The following is a 19,447-nucleotide window of genomic DNA, read 5'->3' as shown; positions in this document are numbered from 1 at the left end:
CCATCCCCTGTAGGGAAATGGACCACCTTAAAAGTGTTTGGGTTTTCACTTTTCATCTGTTTGAGCCTTAGGAGGGGCTTGTGGTCAGTCTGAACTATGAAGTGAGTGCCAAACAAGTATGGCCTCAGCTTCTTCAGGGCCCACACCACAGCAAAGGCCTCCCTCTCTATAGCTGACCAACGTTTTTCTCTAGGGTCAGCCTTCTGCTTATAAAAGCTACTGGCTGGTCTTGACCTTCATCATTCAGTTGAGACAGTACAGCTCCCACACCCAGCTCAGAAGCATCAGTTTGGACAATTAACTTTTTGGTGTAGTCTGGACTCTGTAAGATGGGGGCAGTGCACAGGGCCTGCTTTAGGTCTTCAAATGCCTTCTGACAGCTAGCTGTCCACTGAACCTTTTTTGGCATTTTCTTTGAGGTAAGATCATTTAAGGGGGTCACTATAGATCCATATCCCTTAACAAACCTCCTATAGTACTCAGTCAGGCCTAAAAAGGCTCTCGCCTGTGTCTGGGTGGTTGGAGCAACCCATTCCATGATGGTTTGAATTCTGCTCTGTAAAGGCTGAACCTGGCCTCCACCTACAAGGTGGCCCAGGTACACAACCTGACTCTGCCCTATCTGGCACTTAGTGGCCTTGATAGTGAGGCCTGCTTTTTGCAGGGCCTCCAAAACATTTCTGAGGTGGACCAGGTGATCCTGCCAGGAGGAACTAAAGACAGCAATATCATCTAGATAGGCTAAGCAATAAGTTTCCATCCCTGCCAGAACTTTTTTCACCAACCTCTGAAAAGTGGCAGGTGCATTCTTCAATCCAAAGGGCATCACCACAAAGTGGTAGTGCCCAGTAGGGGTCAAAAATGCTGTTTTGGCCTTGGCATCCTCAGCTAACCTGATCTGCCAGTAGCCAGCTGTTAGGTCAAATGTACTCAGATACTTGGCTGAGGTCAAAGTATCAATCAGCTCATCTGCCCTTGGAATGGGATAGGCATCAGTCCTGGTGACTGCATTGAGGCCTCTGTAGTCTACACAAAACCTCATTTATTTCTTACCACCCTGGGTATGAGGTTTGGGTACTAGGACTACTGGACTAGCCCCAGGGCTATCTGAAGGCTCAATCACACCTAACTCCAATATGTTTTGGACTTCAGTCCTGATACAGTCCCTGACATGGTCAGGTTGCCTGTAGATTTTACTCTTGACAGGCAGACTGTCTCCAGTGTCCAGCTCATGGGTGCACCAGGTAGTCTGACTAGGGGTCAGGCTAAACATATGTCTGTACTGTTGCAGAACTTGTCTGCATTCAGTTTGCTGATGGTCAGTGAGGCTGCTTGCCAAAGTAACACCATCTACTGACCCATTATCAGGGTTCTGTGAGAGCAGGTCAGGGAGACGGTCACTCTCCTCCTCCTGTTCCTCATCAGTTGCCATGAGCAAGCCCATGTCAGCCCTATCAACATATGGTTTCAATTATTTATTTTATTTATTTTTTGAACTTGCAAGGCGCAACAGCTACCCAAAAAGGGTTTCCCGGCGCCGAGATACAGCAAAAGAATGTCAGGGGCGATTACAAGCTATTCTAGTTATTGTTCGAATAGCCAGGTCTTAACATTTCTTCGAAACCTGACATCGTTTTCCTCTTTTCGAATGAAAGGAGGGAGTGCGTTCCAGAGGGACGGACCAAGGTAGGCAAACGATCTTCCTCCCATTCTTGCCAATTTAAATCTTGGTACACAGAAGTTGGAATGTGATTGTGAACGAAGACGGCGCTTGGGGATGTAAGGATGGGCCAAAGCCAGAAGATATTTAGGCGCCGTACCTACCTTGATTCTGAACATATAGGACAGGGCTTTAAAGCGGATTCTGCTTTCAACCCTGAGCCAGTGGAGTTCCCGGCGATAGCTTGAGACCCCGGAGTTTTTAGGGATTTTGCAAAGTAATCGGACTGCGGCGTTCTGAACAAGTTGCAGTCGACTGACTACCACTTTATTTGACCCGAGATACAGAATGTTACCATAGTCAAGCCGGGATGTTATGAGGGCATTGAGTAGAAGAGGGCAGCATCCAGATAATTTTCCTCAACCATTTGATGATGGTGAGGCATAGACCAACGACTTTATTGGCCTGTTTACTCATGGAAAGGGCACTGTCCAAGATGAAACCCAGGTTGCGAACTTGCGTCACTGGGGTAGGAAAAGTGGCCAACTGGTCTGGCCAGTGTGAGGGATTCCAAAGTTCTTGCCGTTTTCCTAAGAGAAGATTCTCTGTCTTGTCTCCATTGAGCTTTAATTGGTTTCTAGTCATCCAATTAAGGATGTTTTGAATCTGTTGACATGGAGCACCCTTAAGGGGCACCTGGGAGTTCCAAGATTCACCAAGTATGTGACTTCTCCCTTTTGTTCAACAATTGTATGGGGGCCACTCCAATTGTCTTGGAGGGATGTTGGGGCCACAGGCTCCAACACCCATACTTTCTGTCCTGGCTGGTACACAGTCAGCACAGCCTTTTGGTCATGTCAAGTTTTCTGTAGTTCTTGGCTTGCCTCCAGGTTTTTAGTTTCCTTCTTCATGTATTTGGCCATCCTGGAGCGGAGACCAAGTACATAGTCCATCACATCCTGTTTGGGAGGTTTGAGAGGTAACTCCCAGCCCTCCTTCACCAAATATAATGGACCTCTTACAGGATGCCCAAACAGAAGTTCAAATGGGCTGTAGCCAACCCCCTTCAGTGGAATCTCTCTGTATGCAAACAGAATGCAGGGAAGTAAAAGGTCCCATTTTCGCCTAAGCTTTTCTGGGAGGCCTTTAATCATTCCCTTTAGGGTTTTGTTGCCACGTTCAACTAACCCATTGCATTGTGGTTGATAGGGAGTAGTGAATGTATAAGTTACACCACAGTCTTTCCACATTGCTTTTAGATATCCTGACATTAAGTTGGTATCTCTGTCAGATATGACCTCCTTTGGGAAACCTACTCTGGAGAAAACTCCAATGAGGGCTCTTGCCACCACAGGGGAATGGCCTCTGGGTACCTGGTGGCATGATCCACTACCACCAGGATAAATCTGTGCCCAGATGCAGTTGGAGGGTCAAGGGGATCAACAATGGCAATCCCTACCCTTTCAAAGGGTACCTCCACCACAGGTAGTGGTATCAGGGGGCCTCTGTTGTGCCACCTGACTTGCCACTAGCTTGGCAAGTGACACAGGAGTGACAAAACTTCTTGGTGTCCTCTGACATATGTGGCCAATGAAAATGTGGAACAAGCCTGTCCCAGGTCTTGTTTTGGCCCAAGTGACCTGCTAAAGGGATGTCATGTGCTAGGGTCAAGAGGAACCCCCTAAACTTCTGAGGTATTACCAACCTCCTGGTGGCTCCAGGGGTTGGATCTCTAGCCTCAGAATATAGGAGTCCCTCATCCCAATGAACTTTATGGGACCCACTAGCACTCCCAGCAACCTCAGCAGCAGCCTGCTGTCTGAGGGGTTCAAGAGAGGGGCAGCACTGTTGCTCCTTACTCAGATCTTCCCTAGAAGGGCCCCCTGCCCACAAGAACTCAACCTGATCAGGCTCAAGTCTCTCTGGGGCAGTTCCTTCTTCAGGATATGCTTCTCCTCCCTCAAGAGGTGAATCTGTGATCTGAGACAGAGGGGAAGGCACTGCCTTAACCCTACTGCTCCTCTTCTTGGGTAGCACCTGCTCCATACTTTCAGGATCCAGAGCTGGTTCAGTTTGATGCATTTTGGCCTGTGACCTGGTCACAGCAAATACCTCTGCAGGGATGCCCAACATCTCAGCATGAGTCCATAACTCTACTTCAGACCAGGCGGAAGCCTCTAGATCATTGCCCAATAGACATTCGACAGGGAGGTCTGCACTGACTACTACCTTCTTGAGGCCAGTTACCCCTCCCCAGGAGAAATTCACAGCTGCCAGACTTTGGTGGGTCCTGACATTGCTTGCATTGGTAACCTGGTACATTTCACCCAGGATGATCTGTCCAGGGTCCACAAGATCCTCTGCCACCATGGTGACACTAGCACCTGTGTCCCTAAATGCCAAAGCCTGTTTGCCATTTATTACAGGCTGCTGTTTGTATTTGCCCAGATTACTGGGGCTCACTAGGAAGGACATATCAATGTCTCCATCACAAATCAGCAATGCCTGAGTGGGTACTCTGACTAGGCCAGAGTCCACTTCAGAACCCAGGGTCAACCCTACTACACCCTTATTCTGATTGCCACCTCCACCAGTAGCTGCACTAGGGGGAACAGTTGCCTTAGGGGCAGGAGTGGTGGTGGTTTGGTCTTTGGACTTGTTACAGTCAGAAGTCCAGTGCCCTTTCTGTTTACAGAATGTATACCAGGGCTTCTTTTGGCCTTTTCCCTTGTTAGACTGTGAATCCCCACCAGATGCAGATTTGTGGGGCCCTTGTGAAGACTTCTGGTCTTTTGACTTATCCCCACCTTTCTCTGAGCCTTTAGGATCTTGCCTCTTGGTGTCACCCCCTTGGTTCTGGGTTTTCTGCCTCACCCTGGTTCTGACCCATTTGTCTGCCTTCTTTCCCATTTCTTGGGGAGAGGTCAGATCAGAGTCCACCAGGTACTGATGCAACAACTGGTTCTAGCAATTATTAAGGATCTGTTCTCTCATCATAAGATTATACAATCTTTAAAAATCAGTAACTCTACTACCAACCAGCCAACCCTCCAGAGCCTTGGTTGCACAATCTACAAAGCCAGTCCAGTCCTGAGTCTGTGCCTTCTGGGTGTCTCTGAACTTTAACCTGTACTGCTCAGTGGTTAAGTCAAACCCATCTATCAATGCACTCTTCAGGGCTTCATAGTCATCAGCACCCTCTTCTCTAACAGTGAGGAGCTTGTCTCTACCTTTATCTGAAAAGGAGAGCCACAAGATTGCTGCCCACTGCTTTTGGGGGACCTGCTGTACTCTACAGGCCCTTTCCATAGCATTTATCCATTTATGGATATCATCCCCACTCTGGTACGGAGGAACAACCTTGGACAGGTTCCTATGGTCTGGAATATATTCTCTAACTCTAGGGACACTGTTGCTGCCACCAGGGGTTTCTAACCCCTGTCTTCTAGAAGCTCTCTGGAGCTCAAAGGCTTCTCTATCTAATGCCAACTGCTTGGTTTTGAGGGCAAATCGTGCTTCCTCATACTGCAGCAGTTTGTACATTTTTCAGAGGAGGTCTCTCTTCTAGGAAAGTATGAGTTCCTCTGTTAGACAGATTCCCTGCCAGAGTGATAGGAGTGGTCAGATTCCCTAGAAGGGGACCTAGGCCTCTCCTCCACTCTGTCAGTTCTCTTAGGGAGCATTCCTCTGTCCTTTTCAGATCCTTGTGGATCTGGCCCTTCAACCACAGAGTCCAGGTCATCTTGATTTTCATCATCTGACCCAGAGAGTGTAATTGACCCACCCCCTGATTCAGACCCCTTAGCTCCTAGAGCTAATCTAAGATCATCTGCTGTCAGCAGATCTATCGGGTGTAGTGTGGAGGGACTCTGTCCTAGCTTCAGGTGCCTTGCAGCACACATGGCCTTCAAGTCAAAGAAAGTCATGTCCTTATACTGAGGCTGAGTGGACCCACTGGCTCCACCCTTTAAGGACATTCTAGTGTTGTGCAGTGTTGTACTACCTACAATAGTTTGTGGCCTACTGATCCTAGCTTGAGCTGTAGAAAGGGTGTGCTATCCCTTGACACACAGCTCTAAGTTCAGTAGAACTTATTGATACTAAGCTTGACTTTATATGTACCCTGAGTACCTAGAGTGCTTTTCAGTTACTAATTCAAATAGAGATTTTCTGGTAAAACAATGGCAAGCTGTAATCCCACACGCTGCCCACCAATGTGAGAAGTTGGCCTGGCATATGCTGGTCACTAGTTAAATTGGACACCTTGCACCAGTACAATTCAACTCTTATGGTAGATAGGTTTAGCAATATTCACATTATTTCAGCTAAAAAAAGATCAACTATCATGCCTTGTGCACATCTTCTCATATTATACACTCTTGTGTTATATTAGTAGTTTCACGTATGTTATTGAAAATACATGCAAATAAGGGAAATTCATTGAGCACATTTTATATTAAAAAAGTGCTTTACGATAAAGAAAAAATAATTGTTTCCGAAAGGGAATATGCGTGGAAAATTAGAAGGAGCGATAGCAGAGAGGTGGTAAACAGGCAATGCTCCACGGGGAGCAAACACAGGATAGACGGGCTAAAACAAATGAAGTCAGTGACTAGAAGGAAGCAAATGCAAGTAACAAAACACAAAGCCAATGGTAAGCAACGCGCGGAATGCATTCCTAAGTAAGCTTTTACATGTCCCAATATGTCTTTACAAGCAGACAGGTGTCCTGTCTGGTAGACGCCGACCTAAACACAACTCTGGGGTTACTTAAAAGGCTCTTCAGAACACAGTTACCTTCTTGGCTAATCTTCCCTCACTCCGCACTGCTCCACACCCACACTCACACTGCTGTCTGTCAAACCAGCCAACATTCCCCGGTGACATCACAGCTCTCTGCTGCTCTGATTGACTGTGGAATTCGCAATTTCATACAGAAAACCCACAAAGTAATACCGGAAGGGCATGAAACTCCGTGATCCACTCTGAAAACATCCCCAAAGTAAAACACAGGCCAATGTGCCACATGCACAGCTCTTTGGGGTTGCGGTTGGGGGGCCTGCCTTCCGAAAAGCCCTACAAGCTTAAGGAATGACATATGAGGGCGCGCTTGCCCACTAAATGAGGTGAAAGGCCATCTCACTTACGGCAGATCAGCTAAATTGACACCTCTCTGCCAGTAACACCACAGGCCTGTGAAATGAGCTATGATGACGCAGTGACCGCCCACACACTCGCATCCAGCCGTCACTTGAGTGAGGGGGGGAGGGAGGGGGTTTCACGTGTACTGACCCTCTATGTGAATTATCTGTTGTCAGCACGGCTGGCAGTGCCCCTCCAGGAGGAGGGATGGAATATTTGGGAACGGGAAGAGAGATGAGTGTGTTCTGCAGATATAGCGTGTTACAACACAGGGGGGCATAAAAATAGCAGCAGGCGGAGGGGGTATAAATCGCGCGGTGCTAGGTGCAGGGTACAGAGCCTCAGAGAGACAGGAAGAGACAGAGAGAGGAGTCCAGGGCTGGTCATATCAAGCAAGGAGGGCTACCTGCAGGCAGGTTGAAAAACAAGCACAGGCGCGGACAGGCCCGGGCTAGGTACCAGGAGCAGACAGACGGACACACGCCGCAGAGATGTCGGGGCGCACTGTGGTCCTCCGGAGTGGAGGGGGGCTCACTGCGGCAGAGCTGAGCTGCCAGGTGCAGGAAGAGAACAAAGCCCGGAGGGAGACCTACACGGCGGACTGGAGGGACCTCAGTCTGTCCAGCAGAGCTGAGAAGGGGTGAGTGACTGCGGGTTTGAGGGGTGGGAGGAGGTAGTGAAGGAGGGTGGGACATGGGAATGCCCTAGAAGACACTCTGTATTGGACGGAAGCGGAAGTTGAGGTGCAGGGGAACCCACTGGGAGCAGAGAAAGTTCTTCTTCCTCGAAAGTGTACAGATTCGGGGCGACTACTAGAGGGGGAAAGAAGAGAGATTGGCTCCGTTTCGTTGGTGTTTTGGGTCAGGGGAAGAGGCAGAGAGTGCGATGGGTTTGATTGTTGCCGCCTCTCCTCACGCTTTTGTAGGAAAACGCAGCGCTTCAAGGCGGGAAACCGCCCCTCTTTAATATGCCGCGCCAAAATGTAGCGCTTTGTTTGGGAGCAGTGGCGAATGCAGGAGGCCGCTCCTCTGATTTCATTATTTTGTCTCTTGAAAATGTGAGAATCGAATATAAACTAGATTGCATGAATGTGCCTGGGGCTTTGTTTGAGACACCGAGCAAATATGTGTGTGGGGGAGGGGTAGGGGGTATGCTCATGTGTGTGTGGGGTAGGGGTATGCTCACATCTCAACAACCATGCAGCAGACTCAGCTGAATTTAGTGCCTCATTCTGTCTAAGGTGCGCGTGAAAGCCGGTCCTAATGAGTGTCTGACTTCGGTTGAAAGAGGTGGCAGTAGGATGTTGTGTCTTACAGCCTGATCGTCTAATATAACTCCTTGAAGCTTCAGAGCCCGATCTCCACCAGACTTTGATCCCGATGGCATTACTGAGACTTTATTCTCTTGTATCAAGAGCACCAATGGTACAGACATGTCTTTTAACAGCAGCAGACCTTAACACAATTAAAGAATTTTTATTGCATGTCTTCGACAGCAAAACTAGCCACTATTGAAGCAGGCCATGTATACTCCAGCCCTGTCAATCCCTCAACCGTACATATTAAATTACTTTCAGTTTAATAATGAATACCTACACTCTTTTTCTCTCCTTCACTATCAGCTTTTCTTCCTCCTCTTCTCACCTCTCTTTTTTCCTTCTCTCCACACACCTCTCTTTTTTCCTTCTCTCCACTCATGCTCTTCCCTATGTCCGAGTTTCCCCTTTCTCTCGGTTCTCCGCTCGCTAACCGCTTTTTGTTGTTCAGCTTTGCGTCTTTCCATCACTCTCTCCCATCAGGCCCTCTTCTAGGACTGCTCTTCTACCGCTGCTTCTCGCACTTGTCTACTCCTTTTCACGCTCTTTATGTTCCGCTCCAGTCTTGTACTCCTATCTGTGCTCTCCCCAGTTCTCTTCAAATTCTTTGTCTTCCTTTGCATTCCGATCTCTCCTCCTTCCTCACTCTCCCTTTTATGATTTTCCTTCTTGTACATCTCTTTCATGACTCCCACCTGCCTGCTTCTTTCTTATTGCTACTCTTCCTCCATACCCCCAACTTCAGAAAGTGTTTACACGTTGCAATCCAGACCTGGCACATTAGTACAACGATTGTTCAGGCACTGTGCAGTTAACTGCTACATTTTGTGCAGTACTGCTATCTGCCCGCCCAATTTTTACTTGGAGTCTTCGCAAACAGCACCATGCACTCTCCACTATCTAGTGCACACAGAAACTGAAAGGTACCCCAAATTGCCGCATTCCCCAGCCCTCTTTCCTGGGGTTGCTTGATCTCCAAATTGCAGGTCTCAGCCAGCATAGGCCAAAAACTCAGATTCACTCTCTTCGATGACGCTGCTGCTTGGCAATGGTCACAGTGAGGCGACAAAGTGACAGGACTGGGGTTGAATGATCTAAAATATGGAAAACGCAGTGGCGAAGCTAAACGGACTGGCAGTGACAGCATGCCTTTTCGATTTGTCAGCTTTTGTTTTATCATTTATGTTGCGAAACATGGTTAGGGAACCTGCCAGGCCCTCATCAATCTAAAACAATTGGTTAAAAGCAAAAATGTGTTTGGTCTAAGCACACCGTGGCATATTAGCCCCTGGCCTTTAAGGAAAATACTTTGTGTGTGAATGTGTTTCTGGTGAAAGGAAAGATTCCCGTCACTGAAAGCGAAGTTAGCCAATGTGTGAAGTGAGCTGCTCCATGCTGTAGTGGGTTTATTGACCTATAGATGTAGAGGTATGAGGGAAAGCGTCTTCAAGTAAGTCTATTGCCCATACAACTAGAGCTCTGTGTCATGGAGACTTTCCTAAGGGTACTGAGATCATATTGTGATGTGCAGGGAGTCCAGTTGAGTCTAGGATGCTTTCATGAATGCAAATGATCCTGCGGTGAAGTTAGAGGGCTTTGTTTGTGACGTTTCTCAGATTAAATGCCTTTTGCTATTTCTCTCATCTTTTCTGAATCTTTTTTTTGAGTTTGCCCCTTCCCTCTTCCTTTTCTGCTTTCTTTCATTCCTCATTTGCCTTCTCCCATTCTTTTCTCTCCGTACTCCTTTCCACCTCCAGACCATTCCTCTTTCCCGACCATCTTCCGTGACTGAGGGCGGCAGAACTCCACCGCGTAACCTCATCCATCCCCAGTTGAAAAAAGACTGAATTTGTTGCGTTCTCGTGAAAAAAAAACCAAGCTTTGGCATCGCCAATAGGTCTCGCCTTTGGGACCTTATAACTGTTTAGTTATCCAGCACAGTATCCTTGGTGCAACAACATAAACTGTTGCATAGCTAAACACTTATAAGGTCCCAAAGGCGAGACGTATTGGCTATGCCAATGCTTGTTATTCTTTTGATCCTTATTCTTCAGTAGTCCCCCCTTACCCAACACGTGTTTTCGGCAGATTGATGCATAAACATCTCTGACTTCATCAGGGCACATCAAATGTATCATCAAAATTAACGTTAAAAATGGTCAAGTTTGGTAGTGTCAATCTCAATATAGCCAACATGTGTCTCTACTCGGACCTCTGCTGGTAAGCTGTTGTGTTAACCTGTATGTCGAAGAGTACTCTGTGTTCTAGCCATCCCGGCCTGGTCCATTCAATGGTTTGGGCTGTAGTAGTGTTGACAGGTTTGATGGGAATTAACATTGCAAATGCACCCTTTTTTTCAATGCCATTTTTCTCAGCCCCCTCTTTACGAATCCCCCGAAACTTTCCATGTGCAACAAGAATCACCGGAGCACCTTTTTTGGAAAAGGTTTGTGAAGATTTGTCAAACGGTGGCAAATTTGTATATATCTAAATGTGTGTGTGTGTGTGTGTGGATGTGTGTGTGGATATATATATGTGTGTGTGTGTGTGTGGATGTGTGTGTGTGTGGATATATATATATATGTATGTGTGTGGATATATATATGTGTGTGTGGATATATATATGCGTGTGTGTGTGGATAAATATATGTGTGTGTGGATATGTGTGTGTGTGGCTTTATATATGTGTGTGTGTGTATATTTATGTGTGTGTGTATATTTATATTCACTGAAAAAACCATAGGTTTCACACATGTTATAGTTAGCTGTACATTTCACTCGTAAAAAACCAATGAAATTCCACGTTATAGTTAGTGCAGGCAACTATAACTCACGCGACCGCAATCCTCTGCTGATGATGTCAGATATTACATCACTGATGACATATGTGTCTTTATGAAAAATAAATATTTGTAATATATGTATAGCTAAAGATACAGTATTAGCATCAACAGAGGATTGCGGTCGCGTGAGTTATAGTTGCCTGCACTAACTATAACGTGGAATTTCATTGGTTTTTTACGAGTGAAATGTACAGCTAACTATAACATGTGTGAAACCTATGGTTTTTCCAGTGAATTTGCAAGGTTTTTTAAATGCTAATTCCTAACTATAACTTGTGTGAAACCTATGGTTTTTTCAGTGAATTTGTACGGTTTTTTAAATGCTAAGTTATGTATTTATTTTTAATTTTTGCGCGCACGGTGCGCTTCGCGCACCGTGCGCGCGCTGTGGGCGCTCGGTGCGCTTCGCGCGCCGAGCGCCCACGTTGCGCATTTCGTACCGTGCACGCCTCGCCATTTTTTTCAAAATATCAATTGTTTTTTTCTCCCTTGGGGGTCCTTAGATTTATATATTACATGTGATTGTTATTTATTTTTATTTTTTTTACCGTACGCGTACGGTAAGCTTACCGTACGCGCACCCCGCGATTTTTAAAAAAAATTATTAAATATATTTTTCATACTTTTTGGTCCTTCGAGAACCCCCTGACGAACGCTAGGGGGTCTGCAACTCTCTTCGTTGCCCCCTTTTCATGTTATTAACCTTTTTTTTTCAGTGCGACAGACAGAAAATGGCGGCCGATACTTCCTGGTTTCGACCGATTCGAATGTTTACTTTGATCTAACAACCAATCAGAATCGCGCTCGCGCACGGCACCGTACGCGTACGGTAAGCTTACCGTAAGCGCACGGTAAGCGCACGGAGCGCGCTTACAGATATATATATATTGATTTAAATGCTATTTTCTCAGGAACTACTGAACAGATTTACACCAGACCTACAAAAGGCACTTCCTTGACCTGCGGACTACCTCTCTGCCAAATTACAAGTAATTCTGTTCAGCCGTTCGGGCTGTAGCTGTGTCTAAAGGTCCTATGGAAAAATGCATGGGGAAAACGCGTTTTGGGACCCCCTTTTTTTCTCAGCCCCCGCTTGACGAATCACCCCGAGACTTTCAGGGTAGGAGCGGAGCGTAGCGCCCCATTAGTTTTGAAAATTTTGCGAGGATTCGTCAACCGGCGCCAAAGTTATTCAAAATAGAATTTTGAGATTTCCTATGGAAACATGGTCCTAACTATAACTATCTACTGGCGACCGCCAGTAGATAATGTGTGTGTGTGTATATATATATGTGTGTATATATATATGTGTGTATATATATATATATATATATATATATATTGCAGCTCCCAAAACTCTCGTGATCACACAGAGTTAAGCACTCACAGGAGGGGTTCTTTATCAGTTATTCCTTTATTTCGGCAGAAATCAAAGTAACAAGACAGACGCGTTTCGAATCGATCTTCATCAGTGTCTCGATGGCAAGACCGCGCATCTACATTTAAATACAAATTACGTCATGTATTGCGCGACAGCGTGAAACAGATTCAACTGACAGCCACTGAAACAGAAGATGGCTCAAATCCCACTATTTACAATATTCTTGGGGCGGCCATCTTGGAGTGATATATTCACTCATCATGTCCATACAATTTGAGTCTCTTAATCAGGGAAGCCATGATAGAATTAGCAATCATATATAGCATAATTCATCAGATATTGCTGCATATTTAAATAAATCAACAAATCGTCATGGGAAAGGTATATACCGTTATCATGCGAGAGACCATATAGCGCCATGTATTGGCCATAGCTTTCTATACATTCCAGGAGACAAATAATGGACAGAAAGAGAAAAAGGAAAGAAAAAGGAGAGAAGGGATGGGAAACATGGGAAGCGAAAAATGCAGGGAAGACAACGAGATAGAGAATGAAAGCAGTATAACAATAGTAAGCATCACATGTGGGGGTTTCAAACTCATTTCCATAATTCCTATACATGTGAGATCCATATATCTCCAATGTTGAAACTAATCAGGAAAACTTGACATACACTCATGATTGTGCATTCTGCTTTACAGCTTGATTCGTAATCCCTCAAGATATATAGTTCCATCTATCTCTAGAATCAGAGAGTGCGCTCATCTGCCCAGGTGTACACTCAATTCTTCCCCACTGTTAAGACCGTGTGGGGCCTTTGTGTGTAGGTCTATAATGTAGCGGGATTCCAATCTGCGTAGTCTTTGGACTCGGTCACCCCCCCGAGTGTTTGCGGGTACATGATCGAGACCAAAGTACTGTAGGAGATCTCTGTTGCTATGGTGCATGGTGGCGAAATGCCTAGCTACAGGGTAGTTTACATCATTTTTATTGATAGCGCGCTGGTGTTCCAAAATGCGCATTTTTACACTATTGATCGTGCTGCCAATGTATTTGAGCCCGCACGGGCAAATGAGACAATACACTACATGAGTGGTAGAACAAGAGATAAATTTGTCTATGCGCCTTGGTTGCCTGACCCCTGGGATATTGTATGTGAGAACTCTCTTGCAGTTTTTGCAGGCTCTACACTTCCCGCAGGGGAAGAATCCGTGCAGGGCCATGAGAGTACCTGTAGGTTGTGGCAGAGGTGATAAGTGGCTCTGCACCAATTTATCACGTAGTGATCTGGATTTCCGAAAAGTGATCATTGGTTCTTTCGGAATGTCCTTACCGATAACTATATCGGTTTTAAGGATGTGCCAACTTTTTCTGACCATTCTCCTCAGTAAATTTGCGTCGTCCGAGAAGGTGGTTATGAGGCGAAATTTGCCCTCGTGTTCATCTATGTTCCTGTTAGCTGTATTTTTGTATGTCAGAAGTTGTTGTCTGGGTATTTTTCTCACTTTGTTGAGTATAGAGATCAGGTCTGTATGATTATAGCCCCTAACTTGAAATCTTTTGATACTTTGAGTTGCTGCTTGTTCAAAGTCAACTTCTCTTGAGCAGTTCCGTTTCAGGCGAAGCAGCTCGCCATACGGGATACTGCGAATCAGTGTGGAGGGATGATTGCTGTGGGCGTGTAAAATGGAGTTGCCCGCAGTGGGCTTCCTATATAACTCAGTCTCGAGGACACCCTCTCTAGCAGACACCTTCAGATCAAGATAATTCACCGTTAGGGAACTAATCTCAGATGTGAACCTGAGATTGAATTGATTGTTATTGAGCTCAGAGATAAAAGTCCGAGCCTCATCTGGTGACCCCCCCCATACCAGGAAGAGGTCATCTATGTACCTGTGCCAGGCTATCACATAATTAGTCCATTTGTTCATATGGTTGCTAAGGGCGACCTGCTCCTCCCACCAGCCTACGAAGAGATTCGCATAGCTGGGGGCGAAGCAGGTCCCCATAGCGGTCCCAGACAGCTGTCTATATAGTTGTTCTTGAAATAAAAAAATATTATTAGACAGACAAAATTGGATAAATTCCAGGAGCATGGTATTGTGCTCAGAAAATTTCAATGGTCTTTTCGCTAGGAAATATGCTACTGCCTCTAGCCCCTGGCTATGTTCGATGCACGTGTACAGGCTGGTGATGTCCAAAGCAATTAATTGGTATGTAGGTTCCCAATTGATCTTCTTGATCTGCATGATGAAATCAGTAGTATCCTTGATATACGATTTCAATGTCAAAACCAGTGGAGAAAGAAAGGAGTCAATATATACAGACATGTTCTCAGTGAGGCTTCCTATAGAGGAAACAATAGGTCTCCCAGGCGGGTCGTTGGTGTTTTTGTGGATTTTTGGCAACTGGTAAAAGGTTGGTGTGATGGGGTCCAGATTGCGTAGAAAAAGAAATTCGTTTGTTCCCAACATGCCTCTATTGCGCCATTTCTCTAATAAGTTGTGATATTGTAGAATGCTTGCATTATACTGTTCATTGTTGGTTGCTTCATAAACCTTCACATCATTCAATTGACGATAAGCCTCACGACAGTACTGTTCTCTTGTTAGTAGTACGATGTTCCCTCCTTTATCGGAGGGTTTGCACACTATTTGTGCATCCTTTGATAAGTCTTTCAGTATGGACCTTTGTTCTTCAGTGAGGTTATTGACTTGATCTGTTCCGCCGGATGCTTTCGTTCTAAACTTTTGGAGGTCCTGCATCACTGCATCGGAAAATGCGTCAATCGCATCATATGGCATTTGCGGGATAAAGACTGAGGGGGGCTTGAAACTCGTAGCCGGTGTTGTTTGTTTTATACCCACTCGCATGGCTCTGGTTGCCGTATCATCTGTCGGGGTACCAGCAGTTTCTTCCTCGTTCCGTAGGGCCTCCAACATTTCCAGCATGTCAAGATCACCAGTGGTCAATAAATCGGTACCTTGAAGTTGTCCTTGTTGTTGTAATTGTCTGGCTTCCTTCATGGTGGGTTTTAATTTGAAGAATTTGTGAAGCTTCATTTTCCGTGTGAATTTGAATAAGTCAATACGTGTTTGCGTATATTCCATGTGGTTATTAGGGCAAAAGGAAAGTCCCAGTTTAAGGGCGGACTCTTCGGCATTCGTGAGTACTCTCGGTGTCAGGTTCACGATGGTTAGGTCATCAACTTCATTTACCATCTCCTGCCCCTGTTGTTCCGTGACCCACGTGTCGTTGTTTTGCCCCTTCCTCTTCCTCTTGCCCTTCCAGCCGCTCCTTCTGGTCTGTCTACGTTTTCGGGTGGTTTGCTCTTGCCCCCTCTTAGCCAGGATTGGCGTATAAGATTGAACTCCTGGTGAAAAGGAGTCTTCGCGGGAGCGCTAGAAGGGGCTGGTACTTCATCTCCGGAGAGTTCGCTCTCCGTGACTTCAGATTCCGATGTTTCAATTCTATTGATCGGTTCAGGTGGTTGCTTCTTATTCAATGCTCTCCGGGGTTCGTCGAATTTCTTCGCAAAAGTTAAAATCCTCCCCTGTGAATAATCGCGTTCATCACGGGCAAACTTCTCTTGTTTCCGTTGTCTTATTGTTAGTTCGTATTTTTTGAGTCGTTTTTTCATTTCTTCCCTTAGGGTTTCTTGGGTGCTAACATCCGCGTTGTTGGTGAGATCCTTTTCGAGGATAGCTATCTCCGCTAGAGCTTTGTTTCTATCGCTCCAAGCGAATTTAACCAAAATTGCCAACATTCCTTTGCATGATGTTGCCGTATACTCAGCCCATTCCTCCAGGAGTTGTGGATCCGGATTTTCGTAGGCGGGTACTGTGTATATTCGTAGTCCTCTTGGCACCCTGTCTACATCCATATAGTTCTGGAGTGAGGTCGCCTCCCACCATTTCCTGATCTCTCTCTCACAGAGTCTTTCAAGTTGATTATACTGCATGCGCAAGGTGCTCCGAGTGTTGGACCCGCTCGGTGTATCATCGGGTCCAGTAGCACCTCTGTCAGTGGTTGTCTTGAAGATGTCACGCGCTGCTTCATGTCGGTCTGCTTCGTCGAACATGTTCGCTGCATCTGCCAAGGGCAAAGCGTGCGCTCGCCCTGTCAAAAGTACCCCTCCAAGCGCCTTATCCCGAGCTGCTTCGCCTGAAACGGAACTGCTCAAGAGAAGTTGACTTTGAACAAGCAGCAACTCAAAGTATCAAAAGATTTCAAGTTAGGGGCTATAATCATACAGACCTGATCTCTATACTCAACAAAGTGAGAAAAATACCCAGACAACAACTTCTGACATACAAAAATACAGCTAACAGGAACATAGATGAACACGAGGGCAAATTTCGCCTCATAACCACCTTCTCGGACGACGCAAATTTACTGAGGAGAATGGTCAGAAAAAGTTGGCACATCCTTAAAACCGATATAGTTATCGGTAAGGACATTCCGAAAGAACCAATGATCACTTTTCGGAAATCCAGATCACTACGTGATAAATTGGTGCAGAGCCACTTATCACCTCTGCCACAACCTACAGGTACTCTCATGGCCCTGCACGGATTCTTCCCCTGCGGGAAGTGTAGAGCCTGCAAAAACTGCAAGAGAGTTCTCACATACAATATCCCAGGGGTCAGGCAACCAAGGCGCATAGACAAATTTATCTCTTGTTCTACCACTCATGTAGTGTATTGTCTCATTTGCCCGTGCGGGCTCAAATACATTGGCAGCACGATCAATAGTGTAAAAATGCGCATTTTGGAACACCAGCGCGCTATCAATAAAAATGATGTAAACTACCCTGTAGCTAGGCATTTCGCCACCATGCACCATAGCAACAGAGATCTCCTACAGTACTTTGGTCTCGATCATGTACCCGCAAACACTCGGGGGGGTGACCGAGTCCAAAGACTACGCAGATTGGAATCCCGCTACATTATAGACCTACACACAAAGGCCCCACACGGTCTTAACAGTGGGGAAGAATTGAGTGTACACCTGGGCAGATGAGCGCACTCTCTGATTCTAGAGATAGATGGAACTATATATCTTGAGGGATTACGAATCAAGCTGTAAAGCAGAATGCACAATCATGAGTGTATGTCAAGTTTTCCTGATTAGTTTCAACATTGGAGATATATGGATCTCACATGTATAGGAATTATGGAAATGAGTTTGAAACCCCCACATGTGATGCTTACTATTGTTATACTGCTTTCATTCTCTATCTCGTTGTCTTCCCTGCATTTTTCGCTTCCCATGTTTCCCATCCCTTCTCTCCTTTTTCTTTCCTTTTTCTCTTTCTGTCCATTATTTGTCTCCTGGAATGTATAGAAAGCTATGGCCAATACATGGCGCTATATGGTCTCTCGCATGATAACGGTATATACCTTTCCCATGACGATTTGTTGATTTATTTAAATATGCAGCAATATCTGATGAATTATGCTATATATGATTGCTAATTCTATCATGGCTTCCCTGATTAAGAGACTCAAATTGTATGGACATGATGAGTGAATATATCACTCCAAGATGGCCGCCCCAAGAATATTGTAAATAGTGGGATTTGAGCCATCTTCTGTTTCAGTGGCTGTCAGTTGAATCTGTTTCACGCTGTCGCGCAATACATGACGTAATTTGTATTTAAATGTAGATGCGCGGTCTTGCCATCGAGACACTGATGAAGATCGATTCGAAACGCGTCTGTCTTGTTACTTTGATTTCTGCCGAAATAAAGGAATAACTGATAAAGAACCCCTCCTGTGAGTGCTTAACTCTGTGTGATCACGAGAGTTTTGGGAGCTGCAATTTCTTGTGGGGCACCGCCACATTATAGCACCCGCCTGCGAGTGACCCGGCTGCTGGTGCAACCTTGGGAGCCTTCATATATATATATATATATATATATATATATATATATATATTACCTACTGGCGATAGCCAGTAGGTAGTTATAGTTAGGACCACGTTTCCATAGGAAAACCTCAACATTCTATTTTGAATAACTTTGGCGCCGGTCGACGAATCCTCGCAAATTTTTCAAAATAGGTGGGGCGCTACGCTCCGCTCCTACCCTGAAAGTCTCGGGGGGATCCGTCAAGCGGGGGCTGAGATAAAAGGGGGGTCCCAAAACGCGTTTTTCCCATGCATTTTTCCATAGGACCTTTAGAACGAGCTACAGCCCGAGCGGCTGAACAGAATTACTCAAAATTTGGCAGAGAGGTAGTCCCTAGGTCAAGGAAGTGCCTTTTGTAGGTTTGGTGTAAATCTGTTCAGTAGATTCTGAGAAAATAGCCTTTAAATCAATATATATATCTGAGCCAGCTTACGGTACGCTTACCGTACGCTTACGGTAAGCGTACGGTAGCGTGCGCGAGCGCGATTCTGATTGGCTCTTAGATCTTAGTAAACATTCGAATCGGCCGAAACCAGGAAGCGGCGGCCGCCATTTTGTCTCTCGCACTGAGAGTGATTTTTAAAATATCAAGCCCAAAAACATGTAAAGGGGCTGTTTTGACAACTCCCTCCCACATAGTCATGTTGAGGGAGTCCCCAAACATCCCCCAAGTGCAAAAACGGTTTTATTTTTTTTTCGGCAATTTCGCGGGGTACGCTTACCGTACGCTTACCGTAAGCGTACGGTAAAAAAATAAAAATAAAAAAAACACTATCCACACTTACCCCACCCCCTGTGCTTTTGGTGGCCGAAGGCCACCAAAAGCACAGGGCTTATGTTAAGGGCAAAAAACACTATCCACACTTACCCCACCCCCTGTGCTTTTGGTGGCCGAAGGCCACCAAATGTACAGGGCTTATTATAAGGGAAAAAAACTTAGCATTTAAAAAACCGTACTAATTCACTGAAAAAACCATAGGTTTCACACACGTTATAGTTAGGAATTAGCATTTAAAAAACCTTGCAAATTCACTGAAAAAACCATAGGTTTCACACATGTTATAGTTAGCGGAAATTTTACTGATAAAAAACCAGTGAAATTCCCCCGTTATAGTTAGCGCAGGCAACTATAACTCACGCGACTGCAATCTTCTGCTGATGACATATGTGTCTTTATGAAAAAAAAATATTTGTA

General features: G+C 45.5%; 1 protein-coding gene across 1 annotated transcript in view; it reads left to right on the top strand.

Moving 5' to 3' along the window:
- Window positions 1–7,042: 7,042 nt before the first annotated feature.
- Window positions 7,043–19,447, top strand: part of LOC146869604 (telethonin-like) — a 34,506-nt gene continuing 22,101 nt past the window's right edge. The window contains exon 1 of the mRNA XM_085608540.1: window positions 7,043–7,442. Coding sequence (XP_085464666.1) covers window positions 7,294–7,442 — 149 coding nt within the window. The 5' untranslated portion in view covers window positions 7,043–7,293. The remainder of the gene's footprint in view (window positions 7,443–19,447) is intronic.

Source organism: Triturus cristatus, chromosome 1_1 (assembly GCF_964204655.1).
Source record: "Triturus cristatus chromosome 1_1, aTriCri1.1, whole genome shotgun sequence".
Lineage (NCBI taxonomy): Eukaryota > Metazoa > Chordata > Amphibia > Caudata > Salamandridae > Triturus > Triturus cristatus.
Note: the sequence above shows the minus strand (reverse complement) of the source record. Positions and strands in the feature narration are given on the sequence as shown.